This window comes from Myodes glareolus, chromosome 24, assembly GCF_982192425.1.
Source record: "Myodes glareolus chromosome 24, mMyoGla1.1, whole genome shotgun sequence".
NCBI lineage: Eukaryota > Metazoa > Chordata > Mammalia > Rodentia > Cricetidae > Myodes > Myodes glareolus.
The window spans coordinates 48,597,177-48,621,582 of NC_142049.1; the positions used below are offsets into that span (position 1 = coordinate 48,597,177).

At 37.9% G+C, this 24,406-nt stretch overlaps 1 protein-coding gene across 1 annotated transcript in view; it reads left to right on the forward strand.

The window, feature by feature from the left end:
* Positions 1-2,792: 2,792 nt before the first annotated feature.
* The window catches only part of LOC125396512 (uncharacterized), a 52,623-nt gene continuing 31,009 nt past the window's right edge, over positions 2,793-24,406 (forward strand). Inside the window, exons 1-7 of the mRNA XM_048428457.3 lie at positions 2,793-3,196; positions 5,454-5,568; positions 5,732-5,914; positions 15,186-15,292; positions 16,313-16,450; positions 17,231-17,292; positions 22,035-22,065. Coding sequence (XP_048284414.3) covers positions 2,946-3,196; positions 5,454-5,568; positions 5,732-5,914; positions 15,186-15,292; positions 16,313-16,450; positions 17,231-17,292; positions 22,035-22,065 — 887 coding nt within the window. The 5' untranslated portion in view covers positions 2,793-2,945. The remainder of the gene's footprint in view (positions 3,197-5,453; positions 5,569-5,731; positions 5,915-15,185; positions 15,293-16,312; positions 16,451-17,230; positions 17,293-22,034; positions 22,066-24,406) is intronic.

Sequence of the window (24,406 nt, forward strand, 5' to 3'; positions counted from 1 at the left end):
TTGTTAATATATATATAAAATTTCTCCTTTTAGGTGAAACATAAAATTTCTCCTGTGAAATAGAAAGTTCTTCTATAATTTCCTTCATCTCTGTTTCTGCATTTCAGAAACATATTTTTCTCCTCACCAACCCAAGTAATCCAAATGATCTATAAGGAGTGTACATTCATAAGATGAGTCTGTTTCTTATATATTAGTGATGCATCATATGAAAGTTGACTAATGGATTGGAATAGGACAGACATTCTTTTCCACTTCTGTAATAACTGCGTTTACATATTCTCTAATAAGCTGTATACAATAAAATGCACATAGACCTATAATGCAAAATAGAGAATATCTACTTCTGAAGTAAAATCCAGATGAACTATTTAGGATAGACTGTATCTCATGGACTGAAAGAATGCCACATCTTTACAAATTCTGCTGAGTAAGCATCTTTAAGTATTCTTTCAATACTATGAAGTTGGAAAATAGATTCCTTTATTCTAGATAAAAGATACTCAAGTATACTTTTCAAATCAAATGAATAGTTCTTACTTTTTTCTATTTGTATAATGGAATTACATAAATGCATCAAAGGACTTGTCCACAACACATACATACTTATACAGAACCAGAGGAAATATGTGCTTGTAAAAGAGAAATTGTTTGTTTCAGAAGAAAGGTTGATACTACCAAACTGTAGATTGTGGATTGGAGGATTCGTCACATTCTCATCCAGTTATGTAATTTAAATGCTCTGATATGCACCTCATATTTAGAAAGTAGATCAATAGTGTGCAGTAGTAAATATGTATTTACAAAATAAAATCTATTCATTCTATAAGAACCATGTGTCAGACAACACTTTATTATTGGATGGGATTTTTTCCAACGTTTTATGTGCCTCATTTCAAAAAACCTTTTGCATGCTTTTTGTCCATACACAATAAGATTTAAAAATGCAATAGTAAGTGTGTGCTTTTCATTATAGGTACAGAATGCTTCATATGCAAACCTCTGTCATGAAAAACAATGGTGATTCATTTCTTCATGCATCATGTAACTGCATATGACCAGTGTGGTAACCTCTCAACCATAGGGTGAAAATCTCCCTATATCTAACTTCGTATTAATATGTTATATATCCTACAAAGAGAATCTATGCACACAAAAAAGAATATATTCACTCATGACAAAATTTGTCAAATGAAAAAAATATAGAAATAGTGTCTTCTAGGCACAATGGCACTGATGCACAAATGAGCTTGCAGAGACTGTGGCAAAACACACAACATTTGCACAGGTTCAAGCTACATGGAGCTCTAGTACTGAGGGATCAAGTGAACACAGATTCCCATATCTTAAAGAGAAGATATGTTTGATTTAGACCAACAAGAAAAGGAAAGTCTGTTTTCTCTAATGGAGAGTAACTGGGTATGATAAAGTATAGTAAAGTCCAATGTCTAAGTCTATTTGGACAACAAAAAAAAATAATTTACGTGTTTTTTGGTATGTGTGAGGTGGACACTTTGTGATTTTGTATTTTGTCTGATTTTTTTAGATATTTGTTTTGTGCTATTTTAAAAAGATCGAACATAGTGTTGGATGGGTCAGGTAGAGGAAGGATCCAGGATAATTGGGGGAAGGGAAAAGCATGATCAAACTATCTTGTATGAATTTTTGAAAAGCAATACTGTTGTTAATGTTAACAAAAATACATAATTCTAAAGAATAAATATTTTAAAACTTAAAAAAATACTGAACAATAGACAACTAATGACTACTGAAAGAGGAAGACTTAGTCTTTTCCATGGATAAACCTTCTAGTTGGTTATGCAATGCAAAATAACCAAAAAGTCTACACAGCCCAGCTTCCCACTTCCTTCTCCAGACTCTAGCCCAGTGAATCTCCCATGACCTCCCCATCCAGACCTTTATCTCATTCATGCCTTCTCAGTCACGTTCATTGCTGCTCTATGGTAGGGAGAGTTAACAGCAAGTGGCAGGCATGGTAGCAAGAAAAGGAAGCTTAGAGATCCTATCTCAACCACAAGCAGGAAGCAGAGGGCAAATAGTGGGCAGAGACTGTAAACAGTCAAGACCTGTCTCTAGGGATAGATGTCCTCTATCAAGGCTCCGTCTCCAAATCACAGCACCACTTGGAACCAAGTCTTCAAATATTTGAAGATATACCGGCTGTTCTCATTCAAAGCCCTGCAGAGACCAAATTTAAAGATCTGATATTGAGAATATTGTTGAGAGACTGAGGGCATAGAAAACAAGTTCTATGAAATAAAAACAGAAGGTCCCAACTTTAAGGGAAATATGCGACCCTGCTGTAGAGAAGACAATTGGAACCACAACAGCCATGGGTGGAAGTGACATTTCCTTATTTCATTATAATCATGTTAAAACAATGTGGCACCACTCCTGAGCTCACAGATAGTTTGACTTTAAAGCTCTTCACAGCACTGAAAAGTTCATGAACACAGAACTAAAAGCGCACAGACAGAAGCTTAAAGAGAAGCTGCATGTTCATGGTAAGGTAACCATCACCAATGACCTAGTGAAAAAAAAAAGATTTTAGAATGAGGAATTATGTTCCCCAAACAAATAAACTGCCAAGGAAGATTACTGTAGGGAATAAAGGAATCCTTCAGCTTTAAGGAAGAGACAAAGAATTTGCAGGACAAACATAGACTTACATGTTTACACTGCACATGCGCAGTGAGCACTATTTGGTCTGAGCTGTCAGTTACCCTCGAGGAAGTGCTGATATGCTTTTGTTTTCCAGTGTTGCTTAGCAATGGCTGTTAGTAACTGTCAGCTTCTGTTTGGTCAAATCAGATCTTATGACTTCTGGGATTCACAAAGTTAGGCTCCAGTTGTTAGACAACCAGTGGAAAAAAGTTCGTATTTAAAGTTATTAGTGTTGGCCTGACAAAAAGGTAGCCACAGTGATGTTCTCGACCTTGAGGAAGTTCTTCAGATCTAAGAAAGAACCAAAAACCCCTTTGGGGTTTTGTGATGGCTCGAGTATTGGAAAGGGGAGCTTGTCCTGTTGTGACTGTTGGACGGAGGATAGGTACGCACAGCCTTATGACCCAGAGAATAAGTTCCATGAAGCGGTTTGTGAAGGAAGGAGCAAGGTGGTGCTGCGCCTTATCTCTAAGAAGAAGTTTCACGTAAATGACAAGGATGAAAGGAATCGGTAAGAATATTTGGAAGCTAAGGATGAGAGGCCATGAGGAAATTGGGTGACGGCAGAATCCTACCTTCCCTAGCTCCATCGCGGACAATCAGTGTGGAAAATTCCCAGTTGCGCTCTCTGTGCTGCAGTCTCCGTGGCACCTGAGACCACAGAGAAGTCCAGTGTCCAGATCATCTTCTGGAACTGGAGAAGCACAAGACCAAATCTCCAGCAGGTTTATCATCCACCCATAACTCCCCCGTATTTTATTGACCATGCAATAGAATAACATAACAAAATACAAAGATATGATTGAACTTCAATGTACACAATAAACAATGCTATAAAATTAATTGTAGAGAGTGTGGAATTTAGGTAATGTTCCTCATAAAATGTCTTATGTAAGTCCCTCAAAACACATGAGCAGCCAGGCCCCTCCACTGAGGACCTTCAGCTGCCAGGTTAAACTCATAGAACACTATAACTTCTAACTTCCCTAAGGGCTGGACCGTGCCCTCACCTTACAGAGTAAAATGCCCAGTCTCTGCACTTAAAATCCCACCAATCCCCACCCTGGAAATCTCCCTGAAAACTTCTACCTCCCATCCTCAAGAAACGGTATAAGTCCTGCCTTCTGCTCATTCCTTTGCTGTTTCTTGCCAGGCCACCCTCCCGGTTCTTATTTTCCTTCCAAAAAATCTCTTGTGTGACTTCATTGTATGTTTTGACTTTGTGGTATTTCTTCACTCTCGACTGCCAGGATACCTTTCCATCTGAGCTGTAATGCTTACATCTTCTTTCACCTAAACTCCGTCCATATAAAATCCAATGTGAATTTATATTAATGAGTCCTGACATTTATATTCCTTACTCATTTGAAAGATGGCTTTGTGCTGCTCCCTTTCCTTTTCTCTTTGTCATCGCTGGTGTTCTAGGGATGCCGTTCTCACATCTCCATAGAAGCCTGATATTTCTTATTTCTCCTAAGCTTCACGTCATATCATTCTGAGGGGTTATTCAGGGCTGTCTTGTTCAGCCACAGTTTTCATATCACCGTTTTCTTACAAGCTCCAGCTTATCTGCAAGTTCCTTCTGACAGCTTTTGTTACTCCTGGTAGAGGCCAACAAAGTTTGTTGGGAGTTTCATAACTTACAGAGCAACAAACTCATCTTGCTTATCCAATGTGAGTCCAACTGAAGGACTCCTAAATCTCCCTTGTGAAATTTGCTATTAGATGCTGACATTAGGCATAGAAAATATCTGGTTTACATATATATGGTGAATTTAACTATTGTCAAGAATGAGTCACACTTATTTAAACCCCAAGTTTCCTTTGGCTTAAAAAGTTCCTTAAAACTTAAAGCAAAGCCTCCTGTGCACCTAGATTATTGCTATTAATTATCCATAGTAATTTCACAGTTAAATTTCTTGAACCTCAGTGTAAAGACTAGGAATTCTATGCATATCTGTCACATTCTCACTTATTTTAAGACATCATGGATTGCATGAAGACATTCTACTTGTGTATTAAGAATTGCTTCTAAGTGTTGGCGATGGTTTTACATTACAAATTGTAAATTATTTTCCAATTTTAAGTGAATTAAAATTTGAGAATAGAGACTCTTAAGCTGGGTACTGTGTCATATCTACAACCCTAGCTACCTGCAGGCTGATGCAGCAGGAGTATAAATTTAAAGTAGACCATGTTTCAAATTTTGAAGGGATTATTTTAGACTGTATGAAGTATGTAGGCCTTAATATAATTGCAAAATAGATATAATGGACCTAACATTGAACGGGAATGTATTTATTTCAGAGTTAACACTAAGCAGATGTTTAGCTGTTCAAGAATATTTTCTGAGTCATTGCAAAGGTTCTTATTTTTGTATCCTAGTTTGATAGAAGAGACATTCTTTTAACACCCAGCTTATGGACAAGGAAATCACAACTCAGAAAGGTGAAGAAGTGGTTGTTTGGTAAAACAGCCTAGAACAGACAGGAGTTTCAACCCAATAGTCAGTTCTTTCTGTTCCAATAGGCTGCTCTTAGCACCTAGCTGCAGGAGCTGTGGATTTTATTCACACTGTTATAAAAGTTCTATACTGTGAATTTTTCTAATATAGTAAATAATAAGGGCAAATAAATATAATTTTAGAAAAAAAATGTTGGTTTATGGGTCAGAGGAGTTAAACGCTATATAATTGCAAGTATGTCAGTGACTGTGTATGTTGACATCATTCCCTACAATTTCACTAAAAATATCTCTCATTTCTACAGAACTGCACTCCATTTCGCCTGCTTTTATGGCCATCTGAATCTGGTTAATTTCCTTTTACGTAATAAATGCAACGTTAATGCACTTGATGATCAAAAGTGCACACCGCTAATGAAGGTAGTTCAAAGTCTTCAATTTCAGGAATGAATTTTATGTAAATGGTTAAAATGAAAGTAAAATTAGTCACTTAAATATAAATCATGGTGAAGGGGTAAATTAGGGGGACGTTTATGTTGAATTCTTTGTATGGATAAGATTTCCCTTGTTACAATATCCACAGGCTGTACAGAGCTGGGAGACAAAGATTGTTTCTGTCCTCCTTGATAATGAAGCAGATCCCAATATTAAAGATTCTAAGGGAGAAACAGCATTACATCAGGCAGTGTATGTAAACAGGCCAGAGATTGTCACTATTGCCAGCAGTCTTCTTGAATTTGGGGGAAACATTGAGGAAACTACAAAGGTAACATTTTTCTAAATTCCCAAGCATTTGAAAATCATGTGTTTTAACAGTGTCATGTGTAGGGCCAATTTTCCATGTTTCTAAGTCCAAGTATTCCTTGACTGATACTTTCAAATAGCTTGACTAGTATTCATTTAAATATTGATATTTTGTTACTGTTTGTTTTCAGATGTGGGATTCCCCTCTGTATGCTGAAAATACCATTGGTTAATAATAAAAAAACTGTTTTGGGCCTGAGCAGAGAGGGAATAGAGGTAGGTGGGGAAAACTAAACTGAATGCTGGGAGAAACGAGGAGAAGTTAGGGAGAAGTCATGGAGCCGCTACTGGAGACAGACGTGTTGAAACTTTGCTGTAAGGCCATGACCTCGTGATGATGCACAGATTAATGGATATGGGTTAAATAAGATGTAAGATTTAGTCAATAAGAAGGTAGAGCTAATGAGTCACCCAGTGATTTAATTAATACAGTTTCTGTGTGATTATTTTGGGAGTCTGAGGAGAAGGAAATGAACAAGCAGCCTCCTTACAACAGTTTTCTAATCCACTGAGTCATTTGTGCAGACCATATATTTGTAATTATATGACCATCTACTGAAGCATGATTAGGCTACCAGAGACCATACATATGAATAAAAATGACTATCCCCTCCCAGCATCTATCACCTGTCAATAAGGCCTCAGCTTGGAGCAAAACTTCATGCTAAATTCCTGTGTCCACACTGAATTTTGTGCCGCTTGAGCTTACGCAGTTCTTGTGAATGTTTTCACAATGGCTATCACTCCATGTGCCTATCTGCTCTGTTGTGTGCAGAAGACACCATATCTTTGTGGTCATCTAGTTTCTCTGGCTCTTAGAGTCATTCCCGTGATTTTCTGCAGTGAGCACCTAGACTTGAGAGAGGGTTTTATCAATGAGTGCAGAGAGATATGTGAGTAGAAAAGTGGTTGAATATGGGAATTAGTTGAGGAAATGGGGTTAATGTGATCAAAACACATTGTGTAGTGCTCTCCAAACAGGATTTTAAATGGGGAAAAAGTGTTGACTTCTTGAAAGAAGTATTAGAGAATACAACCTGCTTTTATGCATATGTTGAAAGCATTTGCGAAAAGGTTTATTTGAGGTGCAGTTCCAGATTACTACATATTATTGGAAAAATCACAAAGGCAGAATTTTGAGACAGCTATTCACATCTCATGTAACCTCAAGAGGGCTAGAAATGGATGAATCCATGCTGCCTGTTCCCTTAATACTCAGCTGGCCCTCTGAAGTCTTACACAGCTCTATTCTCAAAATGGGCTATGGTCCCAAGCACAGTGTATGGGATCACCTCATGAACCAACCATCAAGGTAATTTACACAGTGATGTCCATTTGTCACACTGATGTGGACAATCCCTCCACCAAAATTTTTCTTGCTAAATCACTCTAGTTGATGTTGGTGGTAATTAAAAATAATCACCACAATGACTTTACTACATTTCGGGGTCTGTTACAGTAAGATAGCTTGCGCTACCAATACTTGCATACTTATCAATGGATGTGTTCACATGCAGCAAAGGATTTATCAAATTTTAATAAATAAACTAGATGGCTTGGGAGACAGTGCGGCCATATATACCTTTTGCAAATTCAGTGCACATTCTATCTCTAGGAGAATTTTGAAAACTTTGACTTCATCCTTATCTTAAAAAATCAAGTCCTATCTCCATTGAACCAATTAGATTGAATAGTTCCCTGCAGGGGACACTTCCACTATCCAATATCCAAGTGTATTCTATTTGCAAACCAACACAGCAGTAGCTCCTCATTTCACCTGCTTTGCCTATACAGGTGTTTGAGTCTACTATCATTATTTCTTGGTGATTTTGATATAAATTTATGATACCTGAAGATTAGTATGCTTCATGGGCATGCCTCCTAGCTATAAAAGGAGTGGCGGACTGCTTCCCGCAGACCGGCTCCCAGCCACGTGGCTAGCTAGTTTATTCCCCAAAACAACAACACACAAATTGTATTCATTTAAACACTGCCTGGCCTATTAGCTCAAGCCTCTTATTGTCTAATTCCAACATCTTCATTAACCCATTTCTAATAATCTGTGTAGCACCACAATTTGGTGGATTACCAGGAAAGACCCTAACCTACGTCTGTCTTGGGTCAGAGAATCATGGTGTCTGCCTGACTCTGCTTTCTTTCTCCTAGCATTCTGTTCTGTCTACACCACCCACCTAAGGGCTGGACTATCAAAAGGCCAAAGCAACATCTTTATTTAACAAATGAAAGTAGCACATAGACAGAAGACCTTCCTATATCACCTAGCACCCTCTCACTTTCTATGAGAGCTAGCCCTTGAGGAAAAAGAACATGGGTAATTCCAGCTTGACTCCTTCTATTCCTGTGTCTAAAATAGGTGTTATCTTTATTAGCAAGATCTTAAATTCAAGTTACAGGGAGGAATCAAGAGTAGAAGCTGTCATCAAAAACCTCTCAACCAAAAAAAAGCCAAGGACCAGATAGTTATACCTAAACTCCTTAATAGGTTCCACATAATAGAAACAGAAGAATCACTGTTAAACTCTTTTTATGAGACTACAGTAACCCTGATACCAAAACCACACAAAGACTCAACCAAGAAAGAGAATTGCAGACTAATCTCACTCATAAACATCAATGCAAAAATTCTCAGTAAAATACTGGCAAACTGAGTCCAAGAACACATCCAAAAATATATCCATTATGATCAAGTAGGCTTCATCCCGGAGATGCAGGGCTGGTTCAATATTCAAAAATATATCAATGTAATTCACCATATAAATAAACTGAAAGAAATAAATCATATGATCATTTCATGAGATGGTAAAAAAGCATTTGACAAAATTCAACACCCCTTTACAATAAAGGTCTTGGAGAGATTAGGGATACAAGGAACATACCTTAATACAATAAAAACAATATATAGCAAACTGACAACTAACATCAAATTAAATGAAGTGAAAATCAAAGTCATTCCACTAAAATCAAGAACAAGACAAGGCTTCCCACTCTCTCCATACCTCTTCAATATAGTGCTTGAAGTTCTAGCAATAGCAATAAGACACAATAAGGAGATCAAGGGGATTCGAATCAGAAAGGAAGAAGTCAAACTTTCGTTATTTGCAGATGATATGATAGTGTACTTAAGTGACCCCAAAAACTCTACCACAGAACTCCTACAGCTGATAAACACCTTTAGTAATGTGACAGAATACAAGATCAACTCCAAAAAATCAGTAGCCCTCCTATACAAAAAGAAAAAAAAAGCAGAGAGGGAAATCAGAGAAACATCACTTTTCATGAAAGCCACTAATAGCATAATGTATCTTGGGGTATCTCTAACCAAGGAAGTGAAAGATCTATTTGACGAATAAGGATTCCCTTGCCTGAAACTGCTTATCTCATTAGTTATGAGTTTGGGGAGAGCTTTTCCTTTTTTTTAATAAAAGTTTATTAATTTATAAAAGTTTCCATTTCCGCCCCTGCTCCCAAAACCCTCCCACTCCCCACACTCCCTCTCCTCCTCCCTCTACATCCCTAAGAGCAGTCAGGGTTTCCTGCCCTGTGGGAAGTTCGAGTTTCTCCCCCCTCCCTCCAGGTCCAGGAGGTGAGCATCCAAACAGACTGGATCCCAAAAATCCAGTATATTCAGAGGAAACAAGTCCTAGTGTCATTGTCAATGGTTTTTCAGAAAGACCCCGAGCCAGCCACATTCAGAGATTCCAGCCACATTCAGAGAATCTGGTTGGGTCACGTGCTCGTTCAGTCCCAGTCCAATTGGCCTTGGTGAAGTCTCATTAGATCAGTCCCCTTGTATCAGTGGGTGAACACACTCCTCACGGTCCTGCCTTTCTTGTTTATGTTCTCCCTCCTTCTCCTCCTCATTTAGACCCTGGGGGCTCAGTCCAGTGCTCCAATGTGGTTCTATGTCTCAATCTCCATCCATGAACGGGTGAAGGTTCCCTCTGCTGTTGCCTTCTTTGCTCACGCTCTCTTTCCTTCTGCTTCTCGTTTGGACCTAGGTAGTTAAGTCCAGTGTTCCAATGTGGGTCTCTGTCTCTATCTCCATCAATCGCCACATGAAGGTTCTATGGTGATATGCAAAATATTCATCAGTATGGTTATGGGCCAAGGCCAGTTCAGGCACCCTCTCCTCTGTCCAGAGAACAATCTGGAGATCTCTACTTGGACCTGGGATCTCCTTTATAATCAGGTCTCTTGTAAACCCTAAAATGACTCCCTTAGTTGAAAAATATACTTCTCTGATCCCATATCCATCCTTCCTCCCTCCCCTCATCCCAATCCCCCGAGCTTTCCCCATTTGTGTTTTGATTATTATATGGCTAGGGGATGTTTTTTTTTTGATTCAGTCTATTAGGTGTTCTGTATGCTTCTTGAACCTTCATAGGAATATCATTCCTTAGGTTGGGAAAATTTTCTTCTATAATTTTGTTGAATATATTTTCTGGGTCTTTGATCTGCAATTCTTCTCCTTCTTCAATTCCTATTATTCTTAGATTTGGTTTTTTTATTGTGTCCCAGATTTCTTGAATGTTTTGTGAAACGAATTTGTTGGATTTGCTGTTTTCTTTGATCAGAGCGTTTATTTTCTCTATGGTATCTTCAAAATCTGAGAATCATTCTTCTATCTCTTGTATTCTATTGGTTATGCTTGATTCTGTAGTCTCCGTTCGTTTACCTAGGTTTTCCATATCTAGCCGGTTCTCGGTTTGTGTTTTTTTCATTGCTTCCATTTCAGTTTTTAATTCTTGAACTGTTTCCTTTACCTGTTTGATTGTTTTTTCTTGGTTTCCCAGGGTATCATTCACGAATTTACTCATTTCTTCAAACTTTTTGTTATACTTCTCATCCATTTCTTTACTCATTTTCAAACTTTTTGTTATACTTCTCATCCATTTCTTTACTCATTTTCAAACTTTTTTTATACTTCTCATCCAATTCTTTAAGGGAGTTATTCATATCCTGTTTAAGGGACACTAATGTTTTCATAATGGCACTTTCTTTCACTTCCTCTGGATTAAGGTGCTCAAGTCCTTCTATTGTAGGGTCGTTGGGATCTGGTGTTTTGGTGCTGTTCTTCAGATTGTTGGAGGAGGTCTTGCCTTGGCGTCTGCCCATCTCTTCCTTCAAATGCTCTCTATTGGATCTTCTGGCACTGGGTCAGGTTCCCTTGTTGGGCAGGGACTTCAATGACAGAAGGCCTACCTTTCCTCAGGCAGGCTATTGAAACACAGGCACTCCCTCCTTCCAGGTTGCACCTACAGCCCAGGCCCAGTGCGCAAGGCAGATGAGCTGGGGAAATTTTATGGCCCCAGGGGGAAGGGATAAATATAGGGCGGTATACCTGGATGGAAGCTGGGATGGCAGACAGGAGAGCTTAGCAGGGTGGAGCCACCACTGCAGGGTGCCCTGAGAGTCTAGGGGGTCGTGGAAAGCCTGAACTCTTCCTTGCCGGGCTCCTGCTGCGGGCCAGAAGCAAACTTACCCCTCCTTTGGCTGTCTGCTACAAATCGGTGCCCCTTGCTGGTCAGGAACGTCGCTGAGCTGACACAGGGCCCACCTGTTTTCATACAGGCTTTTAAAACACAGGAACTGCCTCCTGCCGGTATGTGCCTAAGTCATATAACAGTATAACAGAAATCCACAACTGGTCAAAGTGCAGAGAGTAAATGCCAATGGCAGCCTTTGCACAATGGGTACATCTACAATATAACCCCACACATAAGGCTCAGAGAGCATTGAGAAAGGGGATTGTCCTCAAATACTATGAGGTCCACAGACTAGGTTGCCATTTGCAAGATAGTGTGTTCTAGATATGAAAATAATACTGTACCTATTAAATTTCAATAATATGGTTACCTAAACAAGAACTGTACAATGAGAACACCAGTTGGCATGTAAACACTGATGGGGGAAATTTTCAAAGTTCTAGCCCTAAATTACAAGTTGCCTACAATGTATTGCTGATGAGGGAAGAATTCATTTTTCTTTAAGGAAAAAATTCAATCCCAATGTCCAGACATAAATACATGCACACACATGTGCACGTGCATGTGTGCAGATACACACACATACACACACACACACACATACACACACACACACACTCACACACAGAAGGGAGTGACAAAGAAATCACCAACAATAAATGGAATTAGTTTTTACATATACATGTAAGTGTGTAACATTGATAAAAAAGAGATCATGGATTTTAGAGCAAGACGGTAAATAGGAGGAAATGGAGAAGTGATGGTATAGAAATTATACAATATATTATTCATAGGTTAAAAAAGGTGTGGAACATATACACATTAGAGTTTTACTCAGCGTTAAAAAATAATGACATCTTGAATTTTGCATGCAAATGGATGGTCATAGAAAACGCTTTACTGAGTGAGGTAAGCCAGACCCAAAAAGAGGAACACGGTATGTATTCACTCATAAGTGGATTCTAACCGTAATTAAAGGTCTTTGAGCCTATTATTCGTGATCCTAGAGAAGCTAAATAAGAAGACGAACCTGATGAAGATTATTTAGCTATCCGCCAGGAGGTAGGAAATAGTCAAGAGTCCCAGGTAACCTTGGGTACATGGGGGGGGAGTGGGAGGGTTGTTGGAAGGGGAGAGGGTTAGAGAGAAGGGAGTAGGGGAGGAATGGAGAAAGCTCGGTTGACCGGGATGGGGGGAAGGGAGGAAGGATGAATATGGGATCAGGGAAGAATATATTTCAACTAAGGGAGTCATTTTAGAGTTTACAGGAAACTTGATTATATATGGGATCCCAGGTCCAAGGAGAGATCCCCAGATTGTTCTCTGGACAGAGGAGAGGGTGCCTGAACCGGCCTTGGCCCATAACTATACTGATGAATATTTTGCTTATCACCATAGATCTTTCATCTGGCATTGGATGGCGATACAGACGGAGACCCACATTGGAGCACCGGACTGAGCCCCCCAAGATCCAAATGAGGAGCAGAAGGAGGAAGAAAATGACGAAGGACTGCGAGGGATGCTATCACCCACTGATACAGGGGGTCGGATCTAATGAGAGTTTACCAAGGCCAGTTGGACTGCGACTGAACGAGCATGTGATCCAACCAGATTCTCTGAATGTGGCCGGATTCTCTGAATGTGGCTGGCCTGGAGTCTTTCTGAGAAGCCATTGACAATGACACTGGGACTGGTTTCCTCTGCATATACTGGATTTTTGGGATCCAGTCTGTTTGGATACTCACCTTCCTGGACCTGGAGGGAGGGGGGAGGAACTTGAACTTCCCACAGAGCAGGAAACCCTGACTGCCCTTAGGGACAAAGAGGGAGGAGGAGGGGGAGGGGAGGAGTGGGAGGGCGTTGGGAGGAGAGGCGTAAATGGAAACTTTTTATAATTTAATAAAATTACTTTCAAAAGAAAAAAAAGGAACTTATCAATAATTTAAATTGAAAACATTTTTAAAAATCGTGTTGGGCTTTCTAAACTATAAGACAGTTTTCATTTTACGAAAGTACACAATTTATTTCAAAGTAGGCAATCAACGTTTCTCTGAAGTCTCACTCATTTTGAGACCATTTCTTTGGTGACCTATTTGGAGCAAGATCCTGAAATTGTTACCCTGGTCCTTCCTCAAAACAGAATCAAGCAGAGCTTCCTCAGTGTCCACAGGAAACTTCCATATCATCACAAACTTCTGAGAATTGTGTCTCCTAAACAACTTCTGCTGTTGCTAATGTTTGCCCCAGAGAACATTTGTCCAACAGTATTTCAGAAAACATTTCTCAATGCTGAACAGTTCCACAATTTTGTCATAATTCTTATTTTATTTTTTATTTATTCTTTCATACAATACATCCCAACCACAGCTTCCTTTCCTTTCTACACCTCCAAGTTCCTCCACTCTCCTCCATGTCCTCACCCACCACTACCACTACCCTCACCTCCACCTCTGTCTGCCCCCAGAATGTGCAGGCCTCTGAAGGACATCAGTCAAACACACCACAACAAGATACAATAAGACCAGGCACATACCTCAGATCAAGGCTGGTCAAAGCAACCCAATAGAAACAAAAGGGTTCCAAGAGAAGGCAAAGAGCCAGAGACATCCCCACTCCATCTGTCATGAGTCTCCCTAAAACACAGTCAACAACTGTAGCATACACGCAAAGGATTAATCCAGACCCATGCAGGCTCCGTGATTGTCACTTAAGTCTCTGAGCCCCCAAGGGTCCTGCTTAGTTCACTACTCTGGCCTTTCTCTCTGTGTGTGCTCAACACTTTTGTCTCCCACAATTTCTCCTCTCCCTCTTCTGGAAGGTTCTCCTAGTGCCAGTCAGAGGAACCCAAAGGGGGCCTCTTACCCAGGCTCTCTCTTTGCCTAAGGTTTGTCTGTGGGTCTCTACATCCTCTCCCATCAGCTGCAGAGGCAACCTCTCTGATGATGACTGGCCTAGGCACTGCTTTGTGCAAATAATATTATTATGAAACTTTTCATTGATGTCTTTTTGCAGTGGCGGGAGAGGGCAGTAGTGGTTGGTTCTACCCTACGTTCCTGGACTATCTATCCAGTTTTCCGGTTCTGGTTATCCAGAAAGCATCTGTCATGGACTCTGTCTCATGTGCTGGGTCTCAAATTTTGCTTGTTATTGGTTGGTCATTCCCACAATCTCTGGGTGACCATTACTCCAGCACATCTTGCAAACAGGATAGATTGTAAATTGAAGAATTTATAACTGGGTTGTTTTCATAATGCTTAATTAAATTTCTCTGTTCGGGAATGGGGTGTCAGCCACATGTCTTTTGAAAGGCAGAAGAACTTCTGACATAGTGAAGAAAATTTAACTCGTCCATATAACAAAGGATTGAAAACCTTTGCTACTTTGTGTTGGTTTGGGATTCTTGAGCTACTCTAAGGGAGATTTCCTTAGATGGGAACAGTAACAGGACTCCAAAATTCTATGATAAATGCTGTAACAGGAACCAGTGGTTCATGGGACAAAGTATTACCCATGAGTTTTAGAGAGGACTAAAAGTCTTGTGACAACTGTAAGCAGGGTTGGAGAATTGCAAGGCTGAGAAATCTGAGAACGCACAATGGGCTGAGGAGAAAAAGACAACTGCTCTCTGGTCTATGGTAAGCACTATGTTCATGGTGCCAGCTGTATGGTTTTCATTTCAGCTATGGATAATGTAATATTGTGAGTTATTCATTGATATCATTACAGGATGGATTTACACCTCTGCTGCTAGCACTCAGAGAAAGGAAACTTCTCATGGCTAAACATTTAATAAATCATGGTGCAAACATTTATGTATGTGATGACTTTCAAAGGTACTGTGTTTTGAATTTTTAATACATTACTTGTTGTCTAGACTAGGAAAAATCTCTCAAAATATTATGGGAATATACTAGATTTATCAACAAAACATCAATTATTTAAAAATATTGGTTTTATGAAATGGCTATAGCAGAGAACAATACATAGTCAGGTTCATAGTCCCCATGATAACGAGATGTTTTTCTTGCTTAGAATCTTACTTTGTCATATAATCTTATATAAACTGATAGATTTCATATTAGTGTTTTGAAAAAAAACTAATTGATCACTATTAGTTCAATTACTGATATATATTGAACTTCGTTTTTATTTTAACTTTTATTATTATTATTATAATTATTAAAAATTTTCACCTCCCATTTCCCTCCCCCTTCCCCCATTCCCTCTTTCCTTCCCTCTCCAGTCCAAAGAGCAGTCAGGGTTCCTGCCCTGTGGGAAGCCCAAGGTCCTCCCCTCTCCATCCAGGTCTAGGAAGGTGAGCATTCAAACAGATTAACTTCTCACAAAGCCAGTGCATGCAGTAGAATCAAAACCCAGTGCCATTGTCCTTGGCTACTCAGTCAGCCCTCCTTGTCAGCCACATTCAGAGAGTCCAGTTTGATCACATGCTCCATCAGTCCCCGTCCAGCTGGCCTTGGTGAGTTCCCATAAGATCAGCCCCACCATCACAGTGGGTGGGCACACCACTCGCTGTCCTGACTTCCTTGCTCATGTTCTCTCTCCTTCTGCTCCTCATAAGGACCTTGGGAGCTCAGTCCAGTGCTCCAATGTTAATAACTATAAAATATTCATTTCTTCTAGTATATATAAAAGTTCAAAGCATAGGTTGGATGACTCTTTGCTTTAAACATTTTTCTTTGAATAATACTTAAAAGTCTGAACTCTGAGCTTTCAAGATGCTTAAGTATGGTTAGTAAATGGTTAGTAAATACTACACATGCCAGCCATACACTGAATTGATAAGATACATTAAATTCTTCTTGTAAGTAATTTAATTGCCACTGTCATTCTAGAACAACGCTCATGTATGCAGTTAAATGGGATTCTGAGGATATTGTTGAGCTGTTACTGAAGAAAGGTATGGACCACTCCACAAAGGATGCATTTGGGTGGAGTTCACTGCAGTACGCCGTGGCAGGAAAACGCAAAGTGTAAGTATACACATTAAAATACAAACTAGTACTGAATGTAGACACAAATTACTTACAAATGTTGTACTTTACACCAGATGGGACTTCATTATTTTAAATACTTACAGAATGGAGGTATTTTAGTTAACTCCACCTGCCATAGAGCAAAAAAAATGACAGAATAGTCAAAAGTAGCAATGGGTACAGGAGATTTTTATTTCAGGGTTAACTAATGTTCTCTTATCACCTATTCCAACCATTCCAGTGTTTTAGAAGATCATCCCAGTAAATTACCTCAGAGAAGTCTCTCTTTTCTACCATGAAATGAGTTTGTGGATGTACTAAATAATCACATGGATCCAAAAGTTTTCAGAAAGAGTGCAGAAATGCATTCCTTTTTGATAATAGTAATCTGTATACAAAGATTCCTTTCTATCATCTTCTGCAGCACAATCTATGGTTGTGACAGATCTCTTTCACCTGTCTCAGGAGCTTGAGAGAAACACTGTCACAGTAGAAGAAATTTAGAACTCCTTCTAATAACAGGGTATCATCTATCCTGTCAAAATAATCTAGATGATTTGAACTGTATTGCCACTGATTTGACATTTCACTTTTCTTTCCTTCTTCAGTGAGAAATTTTATAAAAAGTTTTAGAGTTTATAAACCTAAAGGACATAGTAATATGTTCTGATAAAATGTCTGATATTATTTAATACTCAAGAATTTAATATGTTGATGAATGTTTTCCTGTCAGTATTAAAATAATAACTTTATTACCACCATGTCTGTCCATGGAAGAGAGAGTATAATTTTGGAGTATGAGGACTTGCTACTCTCAAGTCAACAGAGTGACATTGCAGGTACGTCTTCTTCAGTTTCATTCTCTGTAGTCCTTTCTTAGATTTGAAAGGGTAGAGGAAGAATGTTCTGATTTCTATAAGAGAATGTGATTGGTAATATGCTCATTAGTGGTACAGCTGGATCTTAAGATAGATCTATTCTGATGTTCCTGAAGAACTGCCACACTACATTCCCAAGTGACTGTACAAGTTTGCATTTCCACCACCAGAGGCTGAGTGTTCCCCTTACCCTACATCCTCAAAGAGGAGTTTTAATTTTTTAAATACATTTTGATTGAAAATTGCATCATTCCCAATTTCTGTTCCTCTCTCCAGCTCCTTCTATGCAGGTTTAAAAACCAAGTGTATATTTTGGTGGAAATTATTTAAGAAATAAGTTGTATAAAACTGTGTTGTCTAAAAAGTATGTCAGTTTTGTGCAGGAAATTGAACTTGCATCTAAAAATATTTTTATATGAGCATGTTGTTGACAGTCTTCCTGCTTTTGTCTCGCCCCGAGACCATTCACTATTCTGAATAATTTTTCCTTTGAAAAATGTTAACATGCTGTATATTTCCTTAACAGTCATTACACTTTACTGTATTGGAGTTTCGTATTCATTTTATGTGTGCATGTATCCCATGTGCATGCCTGGCGATTGTGGAAATGGATGATCAGAAAATACCACATAAGTTCTGGGAATGAACCCTGGTTCTTTCTAAGAGCAAAAAGTGCTCATAACTTTTAAGTCATCTTTCCAACCACCCCACATATTATAGTTCTATTTAAATTCATTTTTACTTCACATAAATAACAAATGTACAACAGAAAGTGTTCATCCCTGAGTGTCAGTAACTCCCCATGTCTAAGTAGTCATTAGTTTTCTCCAGTTCCTTATCCAGGAGCATGACCTTCTGAGATTACCCTACTCCTTCTTTGTTAGCATGTCTTTTGATATTGTCTTTGCTCAGATCTTGTTTATACAGCCATTTTTATGAGAAACTGTTTCACAACAGACTTCCAGACTTTTTACAGTCTTTCCATCTGCCTCTTCTGTGACGTTCCCTGAGTCATAGATGCTGAAACTGTGATGAAGATGAATCCATTGGGACTTGTATCCATACTTTCTGTTGACCTCTGTTTTGTGTCTACTTGTAGATTGTGGTGATGGTCTCTGCTTGCTGTAAAGAGGCACTTCTTTGAAGAGGGGGTCTTTTGAGTCTGTTTGTCTACTTAGAAACTAGCTCCTAGATTCACTGTATTATTTGATTCTTTGTAGTGTTTTCTTTGTTTCTAATGCATTCATTTTTATTATTTCTTGCCATTCAGTGTTTGGGGGTTTGGTGTGTTCTTGAATTTTTTTCAAATTCTTGAGTGATATCTTTAACTCATTTATTTTTCTTCTTTATGATCTTTTAATGTAGATAATTAGGGCTATGTACAGCCCTCTCAGAATTGTCACAGAAGTTTTATTGTGTTTTGTATCTGTTTTCATTTATTTTAGGAGTCTTTTTTCTTTTTTGATTTCCACTCTGACCCATTCAGTAATGAGATGTTAAATCTCTATGAGTTTATATGCATACTATAGTTTCTTTGCTGTCAATTTTAAGTTTTATTATACAATAGTCAGATAGACTACATGGCATTATTCAAATTTCTTTTATTTCTTTACATTCTTTGTGCTCCAGTATGTACTCGGTTTTTGAGGAGCTTCTATGTGCTATTGACTGCATATTCTTTGGTGTTTATGTGATGTATTAATTATCCTTCAGGTCGATTTGATGAAGTTGACATTTAATTCTGAGGTTTCTTTTCTCTTTTTTTTTGGCCAGATGACCTATATAATAGGAAAATTGTGCTTTTGATTTCACCTACTATTACTGGATTTGTGTTTATCTATACCTTTAATTCTATCAAGTTGATTTTTATGACTTTGGAGGCAACAGAATTTGATGTATATATATTAAGTAATTTAATTAATTGATACTTTGGCTAGTATGAAGTACCTTTGTCTCTTTTGATTCATTTTAGTTTGAAATCTATTTTGTCAGATACTGGCATGGCAATACCTGCTTGTTTCCTAATACTATTTGCTAAGAATACTTTTTCCATCCTTTTATTGTAAGATGGTGCCTGACATTAAAACTGTGATTTTTTTTGTAGACAACAGATGGTTGAATTTTGTTTCCTTATCCATATAGGTAGCCTTTGTCTTTTTCATAGTGTTTTGAGGTGACTAATAGTTGGAATCATTATTGAGAGGTGTGTGTAGTGTCTAGTCTCTTTTCTTGATGTTTATGTTGTTTACTACCCTTTATATTTCATTAAATTATAACTTTGTTTTGTTTCTAAAAATCTCGAGTTATAATCATTCTTCTTTTCAGTTAAAAATATTCCACTCAGTATTCTGCCTAGAGTTTTTGTTTGATACTCTATTTTAGATCGTTTCATGGAAATGTTTTCTTTCTTCTTCACCTACGCCAGACAGTTTTCCTGGGCACAGGAATTTTGTCTGGCACACATGGTCTTTTAGTATCTAAAGTACATTGCTTCAGGCTCTTCTGGCTCTCAGAGTTTCAATTGAGAAGTTAACTGTTATTCTGATGGCTTTTTATTTTTAAGTGACTTGTGTGTTTTCTTCTCTTAAAGCTTTCAATATTTTTACTTGTCCTGTAAATTTAGTGGTTTCACTATCATGTGCTTTGTGGTGTTTCTTTTCAGGTCTTGTCTAGTTGTAGTTCTCATTGCTTCTTGTATTTTGGTATGTATGTCTTTCCTTTCTTACGTAAAGTTTTTCTCTGTGATTTTGTTAGAAATATGATCTATGCTATTGACTTATAATTACTCTCCCTTATCTATGCCTATAATTTAAAGATTTGACTCTTTAATAGTATCTCAAATTTCCTGCATGGTCCTTTACTATGCCTTTTATTTTTTCATATTTTTTGTTCATTTTGTCTAAATCTTCCAGTTTATCCTCACATCCTGATATTCTATTTTTTTTCTGATTCCTTATATTGGTAAGGCTTTCCTCTGAGCTTTCAAAATGGATATTGAGTTTTTCAGGTTTTATCATTATTTTAAACATTGATCTTGAGTTTGGCCTTTGGGAGTAGAGATGGCTCCAATGGGAAATGGTGGGAGGATAGGAAGGGGAAGAAGTGACTTACCCAGCAAAGGTGGCTGATCTTGAATTAGGCCTTTGGGAATAGAGATGGCTACAACAGAAAACGGTGGAAGGATTGAAAGGGGAAGAAGTATCTTATTCAGCAAAGGTGGCTCACAAACAGCCTTAGTTCTGGAGTAGGCTTGTGGCTTTGCAGAGAAAGTTGAGAAGCAGCTTCCCAAGCAAAGATAACTAGGAAATATGGATGCTAACTAAGCCTCTGGCAAGTCTAAAATAAGGTAAGTTTGTTTGTAAATAGTAATAGGTGGGAGCAGGATGGGAAATAGAAGAGACTTACCCAACAAAGGTGACTTTCTTAGTTAAGGTTTCTATTGGTATGCCAAAACACCATGACTCAAACCTAAGTTATGGAGGAAAGGGTTTTGGGCTTACATGTCCAGATCATAGTCTCTCATTGGAGGAAATCAAGCAGCACTGAAACCCAGAGGCTGAAGCCTATGCGGAGGCCATTGAGGGTAGCTGCTTACTGGCCTACCTCACATGGCTTAGTCAGCCTTCTTTGAAGCCAGCACAGTCAGTCCAAGAATGGCCACAGACACATTGGACTGGGACCTCCTCAGCTGTTCACTAGTGAAAAAATACTTCATAGCTTGATTTCATAGTGACTTTTCTTCAAATGAGGCTCCTTTTTCTCTAATGTCTGTAGCTTGTGTCAAGTTATCAAACAAAACCAGCCAGCACAGTGAAAGTATTTACTCAAGAGTAATGCCAGTAGGATCTCACTACGTGTTGTCTTTAGTGTTTTATATAAAAAGAAAGCTAATTTTCTATCCCAATAGAAAGAATGTTAGTGATTTATTAAGTGATAGGAATGCACATAACTATGTATGCTGCTATAATTTTATAACAATTCATCTTCTATAGCAGCATTCTCTGACCCTGTCTTCCCAAGGCATACTTTTAAACTTCTACATTGAGTAACGTATATAAAGGATGTGTACTGAAGGAGGTCAAGGGTGGAAAACAATAGCAATTGAGTTTCTGCCTTATTGTATCATAGGCAAGAACAAGAATTACAGCCAGATATATAAAAACTCATGGCTACCTAACCTCAGAGGAGATCAGGGAAAGTGTGTAGCACTGATTTTGCCTTAGCTCTTTATTCCAATTTCTTGCAAGTCTTGATGAGAAACATTGTCCTGAACAGTTTTCAAAATCTTATGGAGGATTCAAATGTACAATGCTTATTGTCTCAAGTTCTCTCTGAGAGTTTGTTTCATCCTTACCTGAACAAATGCTGCTGTCAGCTGCATACTTGGAGTAGGTTTGGAGTGTGTGTGTGTGTGCATGTGTGCATGTTCTTTCCTAGTCCCAATATTCCAAACAAACAACTTATTTTGATAATTAGTTATGGTCAGTACTGATTCTGTCAATGATACTTTTGGGTATCAAATGCTAATAATTTCTTTAATTCTTTATCCAGTAAATTAAAAAATGTGAATATCGCTCGATGCATTAATCATTTGTCAACAGCATTGCTATTATTTAACATAGTAGCGTCTTCAGATATAAATGTTATATTTTATAGACCAATATCATATACTGAAATATGTTTTACTATTGCTTCAATCACAGAAAATCAGCCTGAATACATCACTTTATCACGGTAGGATTTTAGAGTGTTTAAGAATGAATGTTAAGTTATAAATTGACCCAGGGATTAAGAAGCTAGTGTTGATTGAATATTCTATCTTGACTGCATTCCATGTGATTTACCTTATGTATTCGTTTAATCATCTTTTAAGCATTTATATCATTGTAATTGTCTTACTAGTTTAGAAGATGTCATTCAAAGATTTTGATTAATTTCATGATCACTTAGCTAAGTAGTAGCCATCTCATGAACTGAATGTCAACCTGTGCATTCTCTTGCTCTTCTAACTACATTGTGATGGTCTCATATAGAAAGTCAGTTTTTCTTATCATGAACTGTAGGAAAGAGTTTTTCTGAGAAACCTATCCATAGCCCAATAGATTGTTTTAACCTTTTGACAGTTTTAATTTAGTAGCCAGTACATGGGTGTATCACTCTGCCATCAAAGACTGGAACAACAACAAAACCAAAAACCTTAACTGTGTGCATGGTGTCATAGGTTTGAAATGAACAAGATGAGAGAAGTCTTGGAATTATTTTATTGAATTTGTATTGCATGTGCACATATGCCATGTTATATTTATCACACTCATCATCTACTTAAACTGCATTACTAATTTATTCTCAGTTTTGCTTTCTCTTCAAACTTCCTGAGTGATGGAAGTTTTTCCTTTTTATCAGGTCTTAGTTTCCACATGACATCAGGCTTCTTGAAAAATTAATGTACGTTTTAGTTTTCTTCAAGTTTCTTTACATGTAATAGAGAATTTTTGTTAGGAAATTATGCTTCCTGTTTTTACTAGAGAATCTCAGATTCTAAAAAATTTTGAGTTCAAGGAATCTTGAAAGCTACTACAAATATCCTGAGCACAGCAAACTAGATTCAACATCTTAGGTTAATATTTGTTCCGACGGAATACCCAAATTAAAAGAGAGTAGTCTGTGCATATGGCCCAATTCTGGTTCACATGCTCATTAACTAGAAGATAAAGTGTCTTCTTTGCTGACCAGTATTTGATTGAGTGTTTCAGCAGTAGAATAGGGGAGCAAGTCAAGTGTTCCAAGTGGAAGAGAAGAAGAATGGCATTGAAAAGTGAGCACAATGGTAGAAAGACTGACTTTAGCAAGGGAAGGGCAATATTAAAAGGAACAGCGTGGTGGTCAAAAGGACTAGTGTTTGGGCCTACAATTAAAGGCAATAAAGTTATTTATAAGTACAGAGGATATTGAAAGTCTCCTAAAACTACATGCTAAAATAGGGTTGAAAATAATTTGTAAAAATATGTTGCTTTTTGTTCTTAATTGTAAGAAATGAAAAATTCCAAATTTCTTTTGAAATTTACTTGAGCCATTGTGATGTCTTTATAGAAAACAGAAAACTATCATAGAGGGAAAGCTAGAGAGTGTTCCAAGAACTGGAAGGAACACAATGAGATCTATCTGTGATCCAGGGAAGCTGCTTGCTTTCCTGTGTATCTTTTCCCAAGTCAGATTCAAGTGTGCAACAACAATATCTTTATAGATGTAGTAACATATCTAGGCATGGGGTGGGTACTGACCCTCATTTTCCTTATTTGGCTGAATCAGGGAACTAGCTGCTACTCAGGTTCTTTGAGCCTATACATTCAGGTATCTCTACCGTACTCGGATGAATATTTAAAGGCTGGAGGACACCACTGAAGCTTGCAAAAGATGGAACAAGGAATTATATCCTATAGAAGAAAGATATCTAGAGAATATAGAGAGAAAGAGAGGCAAAAGAACAAGGGATCTGCTTTTCCAGAATTCTCTAACCTCAACTGAGCAAATGTGAAGGTTTTTTAAATGCTCAGTGGTAACTGAATAAGCCTGAATTAATTAGGAAGCATAACTGTGTTATTTATGTTGTAATGATTGAGTCTCCCTGAAAAGAGCATTCTTAACACATGTTAAGAATGTATGTGTTCACTTGTAAATTTAGTATTTAAGCATTTTAATGTTTTTTTATGCTTTAATTAGCTGTTTTGGATGAATGGATGTGATGGTTTCATTATAATGCTTTTTTTCTATTCTAAAGAATGAAGGCTAGAATTTGAAAACTATATAATTTAGTGTTTTATGAGTAGAATTAGAATAAAGACACTGTTTCCTTCTGCCTTGCTTTGGTCAATCATTCTATTTAAATTTAAGATGAAAGATTTCGTGTGTAATTTGGGTGCAATCATCAGGACAGACTCTTTTCAAGACAAATGATTTTCAGGTTCTAACAATTTATTGATTGGGATTGACACTATTTGTGGAAGTATGTATGCATCCTTATTATGAAGTGCAGAGATTGGGAGAAGTGGAGGCAGACACTAACAATTGAAAGAAG